The 19,950-nt window shown below is 32.7% G+C and overlaps 1 protein-coding gene across 3 annotated transcripts in view; it reads right to left on the reverse strand.

The window, feature by feature from the left end:
* Positions 1–1,213: 1,213 nt before the first annotated feature.
* LOC143908994 (ras-related protein Rab-37-like) overlaps positions 1,214–19,950 on the reverse strand; it is a 37,889-nt gene continuing 19,152 nt past the window's right edge. Inside the window, exons 1-5 of one of the 3 annotated variants that reach the window (XM_077426865.1) lie at positions 14,968–15,457; positions 8,195–8,305; positions 6,893–7,001; positions 4,414–4,524; positions 1,214–2,042 (exon numbers count right to left, since the gene is read on the reverse strand). In XM_077426865.1, coding sequence (XP_077282991.1) covers positions 1,786–2,042; positions 4,414–4,524; positions 6,893–7,001; positions 8,195–8,305; positions 14,968–15,156 — 777 coding nt within the window. In that variant the 5' untranslated portion in view covers positions 15,157–15,457 and the 3' untranslated portion in view covers positions 1,214–1,785. Of the gene's footprint in view, positions 2,043–4,413; positions 4,525–6,892; positions 7,002–8,194; positions 8,306–14,967; positions 15,458–19,950 lie in introns of those variants that run through there. The other 2 variants (XM_077426864.1, XM_077426866.1) reach the window with 2 other exon arrangements.

The following is a 19,950-nucleotide window of genomic DNA, read 5'->3' on the forward strand; positions in this document are numbered from 1 at the left end:
TCGGTCACACGTGATCACCCGTTACACCAAAACTGGTCACGAGAAAACTAGTCACACCCTAAAACTGGTCACAAGAAAACTGGTCACACCCGAAAATTAGTCACGAAAAAACTGGTCACACCCAAAAATTCGACCAATTTTTAATTTTTGGGTGTGACCAGTTTTTTCGTGACCAATTTTCGGGTGTGACCAGTTTTAGGGTGTGACCAGTTTTCTCGTGACCAGTTTTAGTGTGACGGGTGATCACGTGTGACCGATCTAGAGCGACCGGTTGTCCTGTGACCGGTTCACATTTGACTAGTAATCACCGAACCGTGGCAAAGTGCTCAATCTGCCATAGCGAGAGGGGGGCGAAAAGGGAAAAAACGGTCAGAACAGCGTGGACATATGCGACAGTGTGGATAATAGACGTCACTGTGAACGAAGATGTAGTATTTTCAAACGTGTCTATTAAGATTATTTTTCACCATCATAATGGCGGACGTCATTTCCACTTATATTGATGACCAAACCGAGCAAAATGGCAAAGTTTGAAAACGATCGGATAAGAACCCAAACTTCGTCACACGACAACATCGTTTCCGAACTAAGAAGAGTTTAGTAATAATAAAAAATAATGTCATATATCCGAATTTGTCATCTTCATAAATCCACTTTTGGTCATGTTATTTTTTAGAATAAAAAATAAAATGCAATTTTGGATTTACGGAAGATTACAAATAAGTATAATAATATACAGGGCCGACTCAAAGGGGCAGCAGACTAGACACGTGTCTAAGGGTACCATAGCTAAGGGGTGACGCAATTTTTTTGATTATAAAATTGAAAAGAAAATTCTTTGAACTTATGAAACATTTTATATTCAACTTAATTTTTCCACTCGAAGTAAAAATACTGACCATAAAATAGTATAATTAACGAGGAACGCAGGAGGTCGACTGTCAAATATCAACGACTCACGAATAAATCTTGTGAAACAATAAACTATCATCGGTACAAATGGTTACTTGGAATTGTATTTTAATAAAATAAATGGATATGATGGATTTGATTCATGAAATTAAATATCTTAGCCAATCATATTCGAATGAAGAAATTTCAGTCGATAAAAATCTTCAATTAATTTTTATTAATATTATACATTGAACATGAATCTGCCTATTTTGAATAAAAATTGTAAATTTTGAGTAAATTTAATTTTATATATTTTTTTCTACATGTACCTTTTATAAAATTTATTGTTTAAAAAAAATTAAGGGGGAAAACCAATCTGCCTAGGGCGCCATACACCCTCAAGCCGGGCCTGATAATATACAATGTAAAAAAAACTGAACTACTTTTTACATGCAGCACACTTTTTAATAGAATATTAAAAATAAATTATATTCACTCGAGATTTTATATATGTAAAATAAAAAGTCAAATTATGAAATCCATGTGCACAATTAAAATATAATAAAAATAAATACCTACAAACAAAACAAATAAATCTATATGGGAATGTGTAAATAAATGCTTTCATAGTAATCATTTAATAAAATAAAAAGCATAATATACCTATAACTACATTTATAAGTATATTATTGTATTTCTGCACGTACTCATTGACATCAATTGAATTGTGCTCAACGATTTAATCAACGAAAGAGCAGACCACCAAATATAAGTAAATGTAAAATAAAATCTTATTTCAAACTATTTGGCATAACATGTAGAGAGATTGGGGAGGGGGATGCAAAAGGACTAACAACAGGTGTTGAACGACGTAGCATTACACGTGGACGTTCACGTGTTGCATGGCGGGCAAGACGTGGTCTTCTGGGTCTGATCGCGCACGTACTCCTGGACACAGAACCGATCCTGCTGCTGCTGATCCTGACAGCTCCTCGCTCGCAGCTCCCTGGCGATGGCGGTGAAAGCAAGTTCGACATTAACTCCGGTTTTTGCTGAAGTTTCCATGAAAGCCACCCGGTACTCGCGAGCCAACCGTTCACCTTCTTCTCGTCGCACCTCACGGTCTGAACCACTGTCGCATTTATTACCTGTAAAATGACAGGACAAATCAACATTGAATTTCACTATTTTTACCCCCCACATTTCTGCCGTCAAAATGGTGATTGTGATTTCAAACTATGTACAACATGTTCATAAGCAATATTTTCTTCGAATAGATTTCTAATAGTCTCCAGAATCCATTTGTTCGAGTTTTAAAATTATTATTAAATCGACCGCATCCTATTACGATGTGTCAATTTATCAAACTTAATTGTTGTGAGGGTTACAATAAAATCGGCATTCCCGCTCCTGTCTCTAGCAAATTCGGCATACACATTCTTGCAATGGTGACCGGAAAAATGCACTCGAGATAGTTGCACTCTCAAGACATCCAAACTTTCAAAGATGCTCAAGGAAAACTAACGCAATAGAATTATACAAAAAAGCGTTTTTTGTGGAATTCTATTGCGTAAGTTCTTTTTGAGCGTAAGTTCTTATCGAGTAAGTTCTTTTTGAAAATATGATTTATCTAAGTGGAATTTCGACAAAATGAATATTGGAATTTATAGTCGGGTATTTTATCTTTCATTTTTATTACTTTTCAGGTTTCAAATTTCTCTAAGTAGTCGTCCAGTTCAAATCAAAAATCAAAAGTACGTATTTTCATTTGGGATTTTTTCCACTGTTAACACTATTTTATATTGAGTATTTTCTATTAAAAAATGTTTATTGGGATAGTGTTTTGGCTACACTTTTTTTGTTTTCGTTTAAAAGGGTTAATTAGAAGTGTGCTGAATTTTAAATCGGTAAAATTGCGAGCTAAGAGCTCGTACTAGTATTTACTCGTATTTACACGAATCTGAATTGAATTAATAGAGATAATATATATTAAATTGTTTTTATATGAGAATTAAATAAAATTCCACTTAGAAAAATCATATTTCGACTATTCTTGTGGATTAATAACAAAAATTCTATTGGTAACTGACTTACCTCGATAAAATAAACTAATCTTATTTAATTCTCATATAAAGACAATTTAATATATTATCCCTATGAATTCAATTCAGATTCGTGTAAATACGAGTAAATAATAGTACGAGTTTTTAGCTCGAAATTTTACCGATTTGAAATTCAGCACATTTCCAATTTACCCTTTTAAACGAAAACAAAAAATAGTGTGGCCAGAAAACTATCCCAATAAATATGTTTCAATAGAAAACACTCAATATAAAATAGTGTAACGTACGCCGCGGATTAAGCGAATAGAATCCCAGAGACTGTGACCGTTCAAAGATTATCTGTAACGGATATCTGTTAACGGATTAACTAAATGCATACCGTGCGACTGGTATAAGTGGGTTTTAAGGATTAGCGACAAGCTAAGTGCATGAAACAATGATTGCACTTCTCATACCGTGGGAATACATATCCGAATACGTGACTATACAGTAGGTAAACAGATTAGACGTCCTGAGAGATCTACCCCTTATAAGGCGGTACGTAGGCGATATCAGGTCATTCTGGACTGAGCCGTGACAGTGCGTGTAACTCCTGAATCATCAATAAATGCTGTGAAACGACTGTTGGCCTTTTACTTGGATCCTCCACCCACCCCTACGCAACAATAGTATTAGCAGTGGGAAAAAATCTCAAGTGAAAATACGTACTTTTGACTTTTGATTTGAACTGGACAGTCACTTAGAGAGATTTGAAAGCTGAAAAGTACTACAAATGAAAAATAAAATACCCGACTATAGATTCCAATATTCATTTTGAACAGGAAATTGAAAGATTTTGAGACATCGACCGAACAACACCAAGATATAGAAAAATCGCGCGATTTAAAAAACACATATATCTCTGAATTTCGAGCCAATCAACATTTTTTATTACCAGATTCGTATTTACTGGGCATACATATATCTATAAGAAAAGTCATATATCGTCTCTGAAAAATTTTTCGTGTCGAACAGTGTAATCTGTCGTTTTTCGAATATATCTACAATAAACATACATATGTAAGATAAATGTAACATTTTAATAATAATAAATAAACCAAGTCTGTAGTTTTAAAAAATAAATGAATATTTCATTGGAACATGACAATACATATGTACATATTTTTAAATTATACATATGTAAATACATATAATGGCAAGCTTTATTGAAACCGTATAAAATCCTCTTAAAAGCGTTATACTAATACATATGTACATATGTATACTGTGTTTCTCATATCCGAAAAATAAATAGGAATAAACGTGAATATTTACCTCGACGAAAGGATGAAAATCCATCAAACGTCTTTCGCTTTCTCGTTTAACGCGCGCACATTTTGTTTACTTATTTACATGCGAATATTACATGCAGATCTTGATCTTATTTTTAGATGTGGAAATTTTTATAAAGACATACCTAAAAGCATGATGACTACATCGTCCTGAGCGTACTCCCTGATTTCTCCCAACCACGCTCTGATGTTGTCGAAACTCGTTTTGTTGGTCACATCGTATAATAGCAGCAGGGCTGTGAAATAAACACCTTATAATTACACAAATTCTTTTCAGATCGGACGCTTAATTTTTTTATTATTTTCTCAATTAACGAAAGCAATCTCTGCGCCGTGATTAGGAGATGTAATAATGAAGGTGCTTATCGGAACGATGGGGTGTGTCGGACGTTAACGAGAAATTCAATCTTTTTATCACCATCACTCCTTCTACCCCTATCTAGCTCCCACTCCACGACTTCATTATTTTGTTCTTAGCAACGGGAAAAGTTGCATGATGAAGAAATTTATCCGACAATCGTATAATCGTGTAAAGTTTGGTAACTCTCTTCAAAAGCATCTAGCGATGTTGTTGACAAAACATCTCAGACATTATTATGCGTGTATATTAATGTCAAAAATTAATCTCAGATTATTTATAAAGTTTTACAAAGTTTCATTTGCTTAGTCATTATTTTGGTGAAAGTCATTGGAATTAACAATAGTTTCGTTTATTACAAACATTTATAGAACTCAATACAAAGAAATTTTCCGCAATAATGTGGACTGACTGTAAACTACCCGAACAACTAATTGTAAATTATTGTATTGATAAAATCATTTACCGTTTAAATCAGTACGTTTGGATAAAAAAAAAATTGAGATAGAAATCAATCCTTATAAACGTAGTGAAATAAAAAGCAGACCTAATAAACGCACAATGGTACGGAAAAAAATATATATTTGGCTTTTAAAATTCGCTAAATAATTAATAATTAGTATTTTAAAGCAATAAAAAATGACAATCAATAGAAAAAACATCTGACTATTGATTCCAACACCAGCATTGAACACTAGATTTTAAGTTAAAGCCAAATATATATATAAATCATTGATATATAAATCAATCCTTATAAACGTAGTGAAATAAAAAAGCAGACCTAATGAACGCACAATGGCACGGAAAAAATATATATTTGGCTTTTAAAATTCGCTAAATAATTAATAATTAGTATTTTAAAGCAATAAAAAATGACAATCAATAGAAAAAACATCTGACTATTGATTCCAACACTCGTATTGAACACTAGATTTTAAGTTAAAGCCAAAAATAGATATAAATCATCGAGATATAAATCAATCCTTATAAACGTAGTGAAATAAAAAAGCAGACCTAATAAACGCACAATGGCACGAAAAAAAATATATTTTTGGCTTTTAAAATTCGCCAAATGATTAATAATTAGTATTTTAAAGCAATTATGAATGACAATCAATAGAAAAAACATCTGACTATTGATTCCAACACTCGCATTGAATACTAGATTTTAAGTTAAAACCAAAAATATATATAAATCATCGAGATATAAATCAATCCTTATAAACGTAGTGAAATAAAAAAGCAGACCTAATGAACGCACAATGGCACGGAAAAAATATATATTTGGCTTTTAAAATTCGCTAAATAATTAATAATTAGTATTTTAAAGCAATAAAAAATGAAAATCAATAGAAAAAACATCTGACTATTGATTCCAACACTCGTATTGAACACTAGATTTTAAGTTAAAGCCAAAAATAGATATAAATCATCGAGATATAAATCAATCCTTATAAACGTAGTGAAATAAAAAAGCAGACCTAATAAACGCACAATGGCACGAAAAAAAATATATTTTTGGCTTTTAAAATTCGCCAAATGATTAATAATTAGTATTTTAAAGCAATTATGAATGACAATCAATATAAAAAACATCTGACTATTGATTCCAACACTCGCATTGAATACTAGATTTTAAGTTAAAGCCAAAAATATTTTTTCAAATGCTCATTCATATTCTAAAAGAGTTTGAGTTTTCTCAAATAATTCATCTTGCGCCATAGCATTATTTGAAGCTAAGCGCAAACAAATTTCGATTGAAATCTAGATTTATCTCAACATTTTCGACGTTTTTACATCTGCAAGTTGAATTGAAACGATACTGAATTTAAAACATCTTTCCCCTGCCAGAGACTTAGTTAGACTTAATTGTTGGAATGATATTCGAACTAAATTCCCTCTCAGAAAACATCGGAAATCATTGATTGCCACTTCAAGTAATTAAATAGTTGTATTCTACCAAAGTACATTTCATTAATTTGGCTGTCACATTCAGAAAGACAATTGTAATTTGAATTCTATTTCCCCTGTGTCGCTATCGTTATAATCGAGTTTAAAGTTGCACTTTAATGTTGGAACGTACATAATGTTCATTTGCACATGTTTCAAGTTACTTTGGAGTTGTTCTTCAAATGGAATAACGCCACTATTGCATACATACATCTGTATTATTTGAATGTATGCGTACATATGTTTATGAAAACTAATCAAAAGTTTATAAGAGTTATTAATCAAATTGGACATACCGTGTGCATCTCTGTAGTATGCATGTGTTACACTTCGAAATCTCTCTTGCCCTGCCGTGTCCCATATTTGCAATTTAACCTTGGAGCCATCGACTGCTACAACTTTATTCTGAAAAATAATATTTTGATTATATTTATTTTTTGTATATGTGTATAATAGAAAATATTGTCTTTTTAGCGAATGCTTCACTTACCGTCTTCTATAATATAGTTATATATATATGTATAATACATATGCAAAAGTACGTGCATTAAAAGTGCGTAAAATCATGCTATAACGTAAATATTTTAAAAGTCTTTTGGTGCATAAATATACATATAGTACAAAAGAGAAAAATATCTCATTATTTTTTACACGTGTCGAAATCGTATGAAACTTTCTAATGAAAGGAAAATCGATATTGTTTGATCAATGAAGCGAAACTTTTTCTCCTCTTGTGAAAAGAAAAAAATCCATGCAAAGAAATGAAAATAACAAAATTTAATTTCGCTTGAATACAACATCAAAGTTTTTACCTTATCTTCTAAAATTAAAATTAAAATTAGAGAAGAATTTTATTCTATTATATGTATTTTAATTATTTTTTTGAGAATTCACTTCGAAATTTTCCGTAAATAAACATCTTTATGAAATGGAATGTAAATTTTCGAATAATTTGAACAAATTTCGCGCGATAGAAATTGCCATTAATGCAAAAAAAATTCTTTGTATTCTTCGACGAAATTCTTTCAAAATTCTTATACTTTTTTTCGCAATAATGAATTTTAAATTTTATCTTTTTTTAATTTTAACATTTTAAATATACATACATACATAGCAAAGATTACTGATTAGAACTAATTAATTTCCAGCGTGTATTCCACCATCGAAAACCATATTCAATAAATAAATTTCCGATTCTATTTATATTTTTTTTTAAATATTAATTAGTTTGTTCATATTTTAATTTGAAAAATATTCGAATAAAGTAGTACACATTTCTATAATGAACGATAACAAACCACAATAGCATGAAATAGACGTTGAACTGAAGCCAAATTAGCCCGAAATTTATTTTATCGGAAATTTGATTAATTAATTCTACGTCGCACTGTTAAATTCAACAGATAAATGGAAAATTTTCATTACACAAATTACACAAATACATACATGTGTATAATATTATACATGAATAATTCAGATTAGTTCATCAGGGAGGCAACGATCAAATAACGAAATCTATATTGTGTTCCGACCCCTTGAAATAAATACATGATATTTTATACGAAGAAGGGGAAGTTTTTTTGTAGGTTTATCCTAACCCGGAAATCGATTCCGACTGTCGAGATGTAGTTTCCCCCGAGGAAAGTTCCGTCTCTGAAGCGGACCAGGAGACACGTCTTGCCCACTCCTGAATCTCCCAGAAGCATCACCTGTATATTCAAAATGGACAATAAATATAAATAAAACTAATTAAAATGTATCTGGGGCTCAATATATGTACAAACATTACATACCATCCACACATACATTACAATGAATGCTCGCTAACGAAATACACCCCATGGAAATCTTAAATATTTCTGGTTTATATGTCGTAGCATTCTAATTTTGAATTCATGGCCTTTTATTATATATGTATATGAACACTTACAAGTGTCATCGGCGTGTATTTTTATAGACAAAATAAAAAAATACTTTTTTTTTCTAATTGTCAGTCAGCCTTCATTATACCAACGAGAAAATTTCTAAGATTTCTGACATTTCAATTCATCTCGACAAACGTCGGCATCCGTTTTTCTATTTATTCTTGTAGGTTAAACGAGTTCTGACTACAAATGTACATACATGTTTGCCTATAAGTATGTACATATGTACATATAATATATTGGACTCCACTTTCTATTCCAATTCATTAGCAAGATTAATCATTCACTTATAAAAAGTACATACATAATATTTCAAAATAGCCTATAATCAATCCAATTTTCTCAATCAATTAACACTTGTCTTACTCTTCTTAAAACATCCGTTAGCCACTGTGCTAAGCGTCTAGTTAAAAATGTGTGTTTTAAGTTAAAATAACAACATTTGCGACATTAATTATTGTAATTAACTATAAAGATCATTTTATCGTGTATTAAACGTCGAATAATATAAAATAAGTGCAAGAAATGAAAAAATAACGACCGAAGCAGAATCGTCATTCCAAAGCACACATGTATACATATGAGGCACATGTACAAGGGGCTTCCCGGGAAAATATTTTTTTCTGTTTTTATTGATGAATGTTTTTATTTCGTAATGACATAATTTGAATCATAGAGGTTTTGACGACGAATAAATAAAATATGAAGACCCTGCGTTCAGTATATTTATGTTGAGGTATTATGTAAAGTTCGAGTATAAAGAGGTACCCAGGTATTTGAATCTTTTTACTCTTTAGAAATAGTAAAAAGATTAAAATACAAATACTGGGTACCTGGCTGAATGAAAAGATGGACCCAGACGAAGATCTAAGAATCCGCATCGAGATGGCTAGAACAACACTTATCAAAATGAAGGCGCCGCTTACAAACAAGCATCTTAATCCTCGTACGTGGTTGAGATTCGCGAAGAGCTACGTCTGGACAGTATTACTACATGGATGTGAGACGTGGACTCTGAAGACCAGGATGATCATCCGAATCGAAGATTTTGAGATGTGGGTTTACAGGCGTTTGCTGAAGATCCCGTGAACCAAAAAAATTATCAAATGAAGCTGTCCTCGGCATGATGGGGAGGGGCAGGGAACTTGTTCATGTCATCAAGCGGAGAAAGATGGAGTACCCCGAACACATGATATGGGGTCCAAAATACGAATTTCCACGTTTGATAACCATGGGGAAAATAGAAAGGAAGGAATAGATTGGCAGGAAAAAGTTGTCTTGGCTTCGAAACATGCGCATGTGGACCGATATGAGCGCCGAAGAGGTGTTCCGAGCCGCTGAAGACCGATGCGGATATCTTCAAATAATCGACGAGGTGGTCGCCAACGTCCGGATGCGGACAGGGCATTAAGAGGGCTGTATACCCGAAACCTTAATTTTGTTGCCGTTCCTTTCTTCGATATGTATAGTGAATGAATGTATATATTGAGTGAATGCGACAATATATATCAATATATATGTATATATTGAGTGAATGCAACAGTTTCGCTTCGACCAGATAATACGTATTTTAAATCGACAAAATCGAGGTTTCGCATTCTCCTATTTTCTCCTCCAAAACTGGACCAATTTCAAAAAAAAATCATCATCGGTATGAGAAAGATATTTTCTGTGCAACTATGCGCGCGTTAAATAAGCACGCTGGACTCTTTTCATGGGTGTAAAAAAGAGGCGATTTTATAGATGTTTGGCGGCTCCTAGCTCCTATAAAAATAACTAATCAAAAAAATAAAACGATAGATGCATCCCAATGGTGGATATCCATAGCATATTAAAAAATTATTTCTCTAGTGCCATAATTGAGGAAGGGAGAAGTGTAATACGTTTGTATGGACAAGGCGCTGGTGTCCAGCCCTCTTAAGAAGAAGAAGATAATACAAAATATAAGTCCTAGTCACTCGCTATCCATCACAGTGCGGCAAGTGTTAATATATGTTAAAAAAATAGCCCTAGGCTTGCCCTTCAATATTATGGAAATTGGACAATGGATTCACGTTTTATTAATATTTACGACCCGAACTACATATGTACTCCTAAATCTACAAAGGAATTGCTTTTATAGGCGTTTTGCTGTCAAAGTATCATTCAATTAACCAACAGCAAAATTGATGGGATTTACAATATTCTTTCAGTCCATCCAAATTGTAGGATTGCAATTCTCCCGCTCGTATATAAATATTGTTAGAAATCTACATTATTATTATTAGATTGTATTTTTGTAAGGTTCAAAGGGTTTCGATTTCGCTAAAATTAATCCGGTGAACCAAAACCGGCCCAGAAAGAGCAAGCAATCCTTTCGCATTCGCCAAATTAAAACATTTTAACCGGAAAAGGGTCCCTGCCGTAAACCGTTAATATGATGTCTACGTCACCGCCCAGTGTCTCTCCATCTCCATTGCATTAACACAAATTTAACAGAATTAAATTATGTAGGTATGTCAATATTTGCTAGCACCGGAAGCTTTTCAGTAAACGACTCCAGCCCTCCTCCCCCCCCCCCCATTTAAACAAAATACAAATCACACGAGTCAACTCGCACAATTTCAACACACAAATTCACCTAATATGTAAATATGTAAATACTAGTAATGTGCGCGTTGATTTCATCGGGTGGCTTCGGAAAGGAATTAAAATAAAGTTATATCATATATATATAATATCACTATTCTGTGTGTCTGTCTGTCCGATTCGACATACATATGTACATACATACGTCACAGCTAAAACACTGCCTAATAAATGTATGAATATAATAACAAAAGAAAAAACTTCTATATATAATGTTTGCCACCAATGTTTCCTCTAGGAAAGTCTCTAAGCATTTAGCGCCATCTATTGAAAGTTAATTTAATTTATTAATTAATTTTTCTATTGGTGTTTTCTATTATTTACTAGCTGAACCCGGCATGCGTTGCAATGCCAAAATAAGGCATGCAATTCCCGTTCCCGTTCCCGTTTCCGTTTCAAGTGATAGTTGGAGCTCAAATAACGTATATTCAAAGCCGTGTCGTCATAAACCAACTGGTAGCGTGGTTACTAACGAACACATTTCCTTGACTACACAATGGCGCTTCAAACTTTCGCGTCGGTAAAATCTCAATTACGAATATAATTATTAAGAGGGTGTTTCCCTTTTTATTTCACAGTAAGCTTCCCGAACATGCATACAAATCTTGAAAGTTCCATCATAATCGGTTAAGTGGTTTAGGAGCCAATACAAGACAGACACACAGACAAACAAACATTCAATTTTATATATACCTATGTATATGTAGTATATATTTTTAACGAAATTTTGATAATTGAATTATAATTTATTTTTACTAGGCTTTTCTATGTAGGTGCTCTGTAAAAAATACGTAATAAATTTTTTATTGTCTTCTTGGTATACAAATATGTTAAATAACAATAATATTTAAGTCATTACGAAAGTAAAAAAAAAGTTACGAAAACATGTACTAGCTCCATATCCTTTGCACTCGTTGTAATAAATTCAATACAAGATTGCGCACTCTATTTAGCGCTCGTCCCGCACCGCTACTTCCCACCACCCACCGGTGCCCCTTGCATTAAGTCTTCACTCAATTTTCCCTGCAAATTGTCACGAATCAATCCTGAATTTTCACATTGACCGTGTGTAACCTCACATAAATCTAATTTTTATCATTTGTACTCTGGATTTATTATTTATCGAAAAACTTAAGGCATGAAACAAATCAGACATTAAAACAGCTACATATTAAGTATATTTTGGAGAATGAAGAGACGTATAAAAATAGGATTTGGGCGAATGAAGGCCGTTTTTAAATGGAAAATGCCACCTTGCCTGAAGAAAAATGAGGTTCTATCAATGTATTTTGATACAAAAATGTGATGACGTGTTTATGTAAAACTTTGGGATTGAACATTAAAATGTTACAAAGTCCAAACCACTCAAAGAAGTAAGTATCGCTGTATACTCGGCATAACGAGGCAATACGTGGGTGAAAAGTATGACAAGGGTAGTTGACACAGTGGAGAGAGTGAAGAGATTGAAATGGCAATGGGCGAGTCACATAGCTAGAAGAATGTACGAAAGGTGGACAAAGAAAGTACGGGAATGGTACCCAGGAGAATGTAAAATGGAGAAAGGAAGGCCGTAGCGGAGATGGGTAGATGAATTAGAAAAATGTGTGAGGTGAGATGGATGAGAGTTGCGCAAAACATAGACTAATGGAAGCATGTTGAAGAGACCTTCATCTAGTAGTCAATGGTGAATGGCTGTAAATGATAATGATATTTATATTTTGCAGTACGTTTCTTCTTCAGATAATGTTTAAAATAATTTAATAATGCTTCTTTTGATTTTGTATAAAATCATTTATTTCATTTTTTTTATTTAAAAATTAAAAGAAATACTTATTTATTTTAATATATTAATTTATTCTACAGATTAGCTAAAATCAGTCAACGTAGTCACTCAAAAAGACGAACACAAACAACCCGAAATCCTGACTACAAAGTCTGCCAGCAAAAAAGCTAATCTAATAAAAGTCAGAGCCGTAACTAGGCAAGTACAGAAAGTGGCTCATTATGCAAAATAAATTAAGGAGCATGAAAATTGATTACTCAAAAGGAAACGTTTCTTGCAGAAAGATCAAAATTTCACATTTTGTTGTAAATAATTTATCTGTAGTATACGTATAATGTTTCAATTTTTTTAAATAAAGACTTTTAATATGAATTGGAATTGAGAGTCAGACCATAATTATAGTTATAATATTATAATTGTTCTATATCATATACCCATAAATATATTCTAAGTTATGTAACATGTTCATATATGGTTTATGGTGTATCTTTCAGTTGGAATATATTCCGTCTAACCCACGTAAGTTGATTCATATGGCGAATTACATTCCAACCGGTCAAAATATATTACAACTGAAAATACAGTTCAACTTTCAGTTGGTACCTGGTAAGGTGTAAAGATTAGGTTAGGTTAGGTTAGGTTAGGTTATGGTGTATCTTTCAGTTGTAATATATTTTGACTAGTCGAAATATATTCCATCTAACCTGGTACCAACTGCCGTTATAGTTGAAGCGTATTTTCAGTTGTGATATATCTTGACTAGTTGCAATATATTCCGTGTAACCCACGTAAGTTGATTCATATGGCGAATTACATTCCAACCGGTCAAAATATATTACAACTGAAAATACAGTTCAACTTTCAGTTGGTACCTGGTAAGGTGTAAAGATTAGGTTAGGTTAGGTTATGGTGTATCTTTCAGTTGTAATATATTTTGACTAGTCGAAATATATTCCATCTAACCTGGTACCAACTGCCGTTATAGTTGAAGCGTATTTTCAGTTGTAATATATCTTGACTAGTTGGAATATATTCCGTCTAACCCACGTAAGTTGATGCATATTGCGAATTACATTCCAACCGTTCGAAATATATAACAACTGAAAATACAGTTCAACTTTCAGTTGGTACCTGGTTAGGTGTAGGCATTAGGTTTTCGTGAAAACGTCACTCAACTAGTAATTAGGTTGGAAAGTCACATTTTTTTTGTTTTGAACACATTTTCAGAGCTATCGTAATACAATACTCATTACCATTATTCGTAATACCTAGCAAATATTAAGAGGGCTGTACACCCGAAACCTTAATTTTGTTGCCGTTCCTTCCTTCGATATATATATTGAGCGAATGTATATATTGAGTGAATACGACAATATATATCAATATATATATATTGAGTGAATGCGACAGTTGCGCTTCGACCAGATAATACGTATTTTAAATCGACAAAATCGGGGTTTCGTATTCTCTAATTTTCTCCTCTGAAACTGGTCCAATTTAAAAAAAAAATCATCATCAGTATGAGAAAGATATTTTCTATGCAACTGTGCGTGTATTTTTTTTTTAAATCGACCGTTAAATAAGCACGCTGGACTCTTTTCGTGGGTGTAAAAAAGAGGCGATTTTATAGATGTTTGGCGGCTCCTAGCTCCTATAAAAAATAACTAATCAAAAAAATAAAAGCACAGATGCATGACAATAGTGGATATCCATAGCATATTAAAAAAAATAATTTGTCTTGTGCCATAATTGAGGAAGGGAGAAGTGTAATACGTTTGTATGGACAAGGCGCTGATGTCCAGCCCTCTTAACGCATTATTGCATTCGTAAAAACATCAAAATTGTCAAAACCCAACTTTTATATTACAACTGATGCACATTGTTGAAAGTGTATTTGCACTTGTAGAGCTATAATTTACTTAATGTATTCAAATATTAATGACCTAAAAAGCCAGTTGGAATATATTACAACTGAAAATACACTTCGACTGTAACACAAATCTGAGTTTGAATATATGCAAAACGCTTCACTCACCTTGCAAAAGATATCGTATGGTTCCACTTGAGGTCGCAAGGGAGGATCCTCGAAGGAAGGTGTCTTGGGAGGCCTTGGGGGTGGAGTTCCCTCCCCCTGATTGGCCCACATTGGCCGGACTCGGTTAACGACGACCCTCCGGCCCTGACTGCCCACCGTCACAGCTGATACATCACTGCTTTCCCACATACTTTGAGAAGCGCTGACGTTGACTAATAATAAACTGGGGAAAAAACACTCACAATCCGAATTCACTGGTGCTCGACCGGGATCAAGTTCGACCCTTCCATTTTTCTTCTCTCTATTCAATGTTTAATTGAAATTTTAATTAATATCGTTCATCGTAGCTGAACACGATCTCTCACAATGTGTTTTGCCAATGCAATCAGTACTTGGAATGTTTTTTTTTTAATATTTGAAGCTTGTATCTTCATAAAGTTTCGATTTTCATATGACTTTTGTTACGTCAAAAATTCTACTCTTCAGAAACAGGTATAAAGTTCACATATAATAGCCATTTTATACAAAATAAATAGCATGGTAAAAAAAATCCTTGAAGGATATGAAAATATGTTGAGAAAAAAAATATTCCCTAATAAATTATTAATATGTTTAAATTAAAAACTAAAATATGTTTGAATAATTCAATATTCAAAATATACCGTACATTATTTTATTAATTAGAATTATTATTATACATTATCATAATTGTTTTCATAAGCAACATTAGCATAATTATTTTGATAAGCAATTAATCAAAGTTTAAATGAAATTATATAAAAATATTTTAATATGGAGCAAAATCTTGTACATATTAAATTACATATAATATATAGCGCTACAAATTAAGATATAGATATATAAATTAGGTAAATTATTTTATCAGATATTTTTTATAAGTTTGAGAGGCTCTACGACATGGTCGAGTTTATGGTCGCCACCCTGTAAATACAGATTGATTCTACCATGTTGGTGGCTACCACTTTACTTCCTTCCCGGCTGTCATATTAAACAGTCGTACATTAAACCACACCGTCATTTCATTCAATTCGTTACTATTAGTAGTTTTTAACACCGTGGCAAAGCAATTCGTGGCAAGGAAATGCTTACTTTTAATCAAAAATGTAAAATATTTTGATTTTACCAGATATTAAAAATCTGGCGAATTGCAAAATAAGCGTCAAAATGTCAAAATTAGATCAATATTAAAATTACTATATACATACATATGTATGTATATACATACATATATACTAAATTATAATTATTAATTCACTGTTCACTCATTTATCACTAATAGGAATGTACATGTACATTTTAATAACTGGTGGTGTGTTGTCGAAATCCAATATATTTTGGTCGAGCGTCAATTTACGTCAGAGATAATTAACAGTTCGCTTATAGGGTGTAGTTGGGGAAATGTGCATATTATATGAGGCTGTGACCAGTATCGGATGGGAAGGGTGGGAGGTGAATTGTGGAGGATTAATCCCCCTGACCGGATATTATCGAACGAACAACCCCTAATTCCCATCCATATGAGAGGAAAATTAGACGCTCACGATGTCCTATTCTAACCTCCAGTCGGCGACCGAGGTGAGTCATACTTTATAAAGAATATTAGGGAAGGCCGTTTCGAAAAGAATTTCTTGTGAAGATTGAGATTACGACCCTCGGAAATTAAGAAAATATGAAATTTTACAGATGCTAGCGTACCTAATTGAATTTTTGTATTTGAAGCTTTGATGTGAATTACGACACTTTTTGACGAGGAAATTTTCATTTTTTAACTGCATTTTTATAGCCTAGAATAATGCATGTATGACTGATAAGGTTGGCATGCATGAGTTGAAGAATGGTTGAGTTGTCGTCTTGTCATGTGACGCTTAACAAAAGCTTAGAACGTTGCAGCGCTCCACCGAGTAAAGAGTTATTCAAGCTGCTTAACGAGTTTCATTTACTGTACTTTTCTTTTATGTTTCCTGACAACAAGATCCTACATGTATGTATAATATAATATATGTACATATGTATATGCCGGCAAAGTAATTTCGGCAAAAAACGATTTCTTATAATATATCTATCTTCATCTACATACATCTACATACGTTACATTGAATCCGTATTAATCAGTGAAATTATAATTTCACTGGTAGAAGTATACTTGAAATCATGTAATTAAAAATTTACATATACACTGAAGAAGTTATCAAAAAAAAATGTTGGAAATAGAAGAACAAGACACATCAAGTATCAGAAGTAAATTTCAAGTATTCGGAATATAATTTTAACTCTTAAACCCCAGTGAAAGTACACTTTTACTGCTAGTATGAAATCACTGTAGCATATACAAATGAATATTTGTTAATTAACTACAATTTCACAAATGTGCGAAATTGTAATTATTCTTATATATTATATTTTAATTTTTACATATACAATGTATATATTTAACACATAAATGTTGCAAGTATAACATTTATTACTCTTACAACAATTATTTTATTTTAAAATTGAACAAAGAGATCCACTGTGAAGTCCCCTACGTGTATTTTTTTAATTAAAAACGAATGCTAATTATGAAGCGCCCTAAGCTCTTTGAAAGCGGCGAGGGTTTAAATTTGGCAATGACAGGTTCGCGAAATTGCATCGCGACCACAAAAGCCTTTGAATTTGCGTTCACGTTTGCCAAACTAACAATATATAGGTTCATAAATATAATATTATATAAAACATATGTACATTAAATTCACTTGATCTCCGACAATTCTCCAATCTGATCGAATAATAATGCCAATCGCATTTTTACGAAATTGGATTTTGCAACAACGACTAAACAATGCAATTAATAACACTGTTCGACAAATGACGATTTTTTTTTGGTTCAGAGACGAGATATGACTTTTCTTATAGATCTATGCCCAGTGAGCACGAATTTGGTAATAAAAAATGTTGATTGGCTCGAGATTCGGAGATATACATACATATGTGTTGTTCGGTCTATGTCTCAAAATCTGTCAATTTCCTTTTCAAAATGAATATTGGAATTTATAGTCGGGTATTTTATCTTTCATTTTTATTACTTTTCAGCTTTCAAATTTCTCTAAGTAGTCCAGTTCAAATCAAAAATCAAAAGTACGTATTTTCATTTGGGATTTTTTCCACTGTTAACACTATTTTATATTGAGTATTTTCTATTAAAAAAATGTTTATTGGGATAGTGTTTTGGCTACACTTTTTTATTTTCGTTTAAAAGCGTTAATTAGAAGTGTGCTGAATTTTAAATCGGTAAAATTGCGAGCTAAAATCTCGTATTAGTATTTACTCGTATTTACACGAATCTGAATTGAATTAATAGAGATAATATATATTAAATTGTTTTTATATGATAATTAAATAAAATTCCACTTATCAATAGAATTTTAGTTATTAATCCACAAGAATAGTCAAAATATGATTTTTCTAAGTGGAATTTTATTTAATTCTCATATAAAAATAAATTTAATATATATTATCTATATTAATTCAATTCAGATTCGTGTAAATATGAGTAAATACTAATACGAGATTTTAGCTCGCAATTTTATCGATTTAAAACTCAGCGCACTTCCAATTAACCATTTTAAACGAAAATAAAAAATAGTGTGGCCAAAGCACTATCCCAATAAACACATTTCAATAGATAATACTCGGTATAAAATAGTATTAACAGTGGAAGGGAAAACGGGAACAGGAAAACAGGAATGGGTGGCATTGCAACGCATGCCAGGTTCAGCTATTATTATAAATTCCATATGTATCGCCGTAGGGTAACCATTAATGGCACACGTATTCGTACATAACTTGTATTCGAACATATACAGATTGATGTTTTGTTGCCTTCACCTGTTTGTGTGCTGCTAGTTCGTGCATCAATTGAAATTGCACTACACCACGTTTGATTGTGGTTTTCGAAACTTGGGTTGAGAGTGCATATGTATGTATGTGTACTTTCAACGCATCCGGAACGCAAAACCACAATCCCCTACAATTCTCTATCATCAAATCGAGTCTCCACGGTACTTCAAGAGGACTTCACAGTTTGAGAGTCGGCGGTTTGTGCATGCACTCATCGAGATGCATCCTTTTCCAGGAACGCTCGCCGGCAGTATCGATCAAGCACGTCCGTTTCCTTGAACTAATTTATTGACGTCGCGGAAAAGTGACGTTTTCCGATGATATTTTCGCGAAAGGGGACAAAGTATGTAGCTCTGTCGACATCAAAGCGAGCTTTATTTGCGAATGTAGGGCGTAGCTTTCGCAACGGGTGCGAGCTTTTGTGCTGCCTCGTTCCAAATAAATTACCTTTGATGTTTTCAATCGATATGTGAACGAATCGCGTTGTTTACGTGTGTCCTCGCCCATATCCGGTTTTCCTTCCGATTTGCAGTGGTTAATTAAATTGAAAATTAAAATCACCCGTTCACGTTCCAAGAAGGAAAAATAATTTCACATACTCACGGAATGTTTCAAATAAGGAATAACATCGAATTAATTAAAATAAAAGAAAAACAAAATATATAATAATAATAATAATAGCTTTATATATGTATGTAAAAAGAAAATCAAATATTTTCATGACATTATAATTTCATACGAATTAATAAAATTATTGACGTACGCCTTTTGAATTGATTATTTCTTTGAAATTAAAATAATAATACAATAATGAATTAATCAACGTAAATGTTTTTATATTTTATTAAAGCATCGCCCAAGTACTATATGCATTAGTGCTTCCAATCCCGGAAGGTTACTTCAGCACCGGGATTGCGGTGCTGGGAATTTCCGATCCCGGGATCCCGGTGCTAGCACCGGGATCGGATAATGTATAAGAAGTTCAAAAGTTCAATTTCAAAAACATGAAGAAAAAAGTTAAATTTCATGTTTTCATATTTCAAAAACGTTCAATTACATTTTGCAAACTCTCCCTATGTTTCACGC

The sequence above is a fragment of the Arctopsyche grandis genome, chromosome 3 (assembly GCF_051622035.1).
Source record: "Arctopsyche grandis isolate Sample6627 chromosome 3, ASM5162203v2, whole genome shotgun sequence".
Taxonomy (NCBI): domain Eukaryota; kingdom Metazoa; phylum Arthropoda; class Insecta; order Trichoptera; family Hydropsychidae; genus Arctopsyche; species Arctopsyche grandis.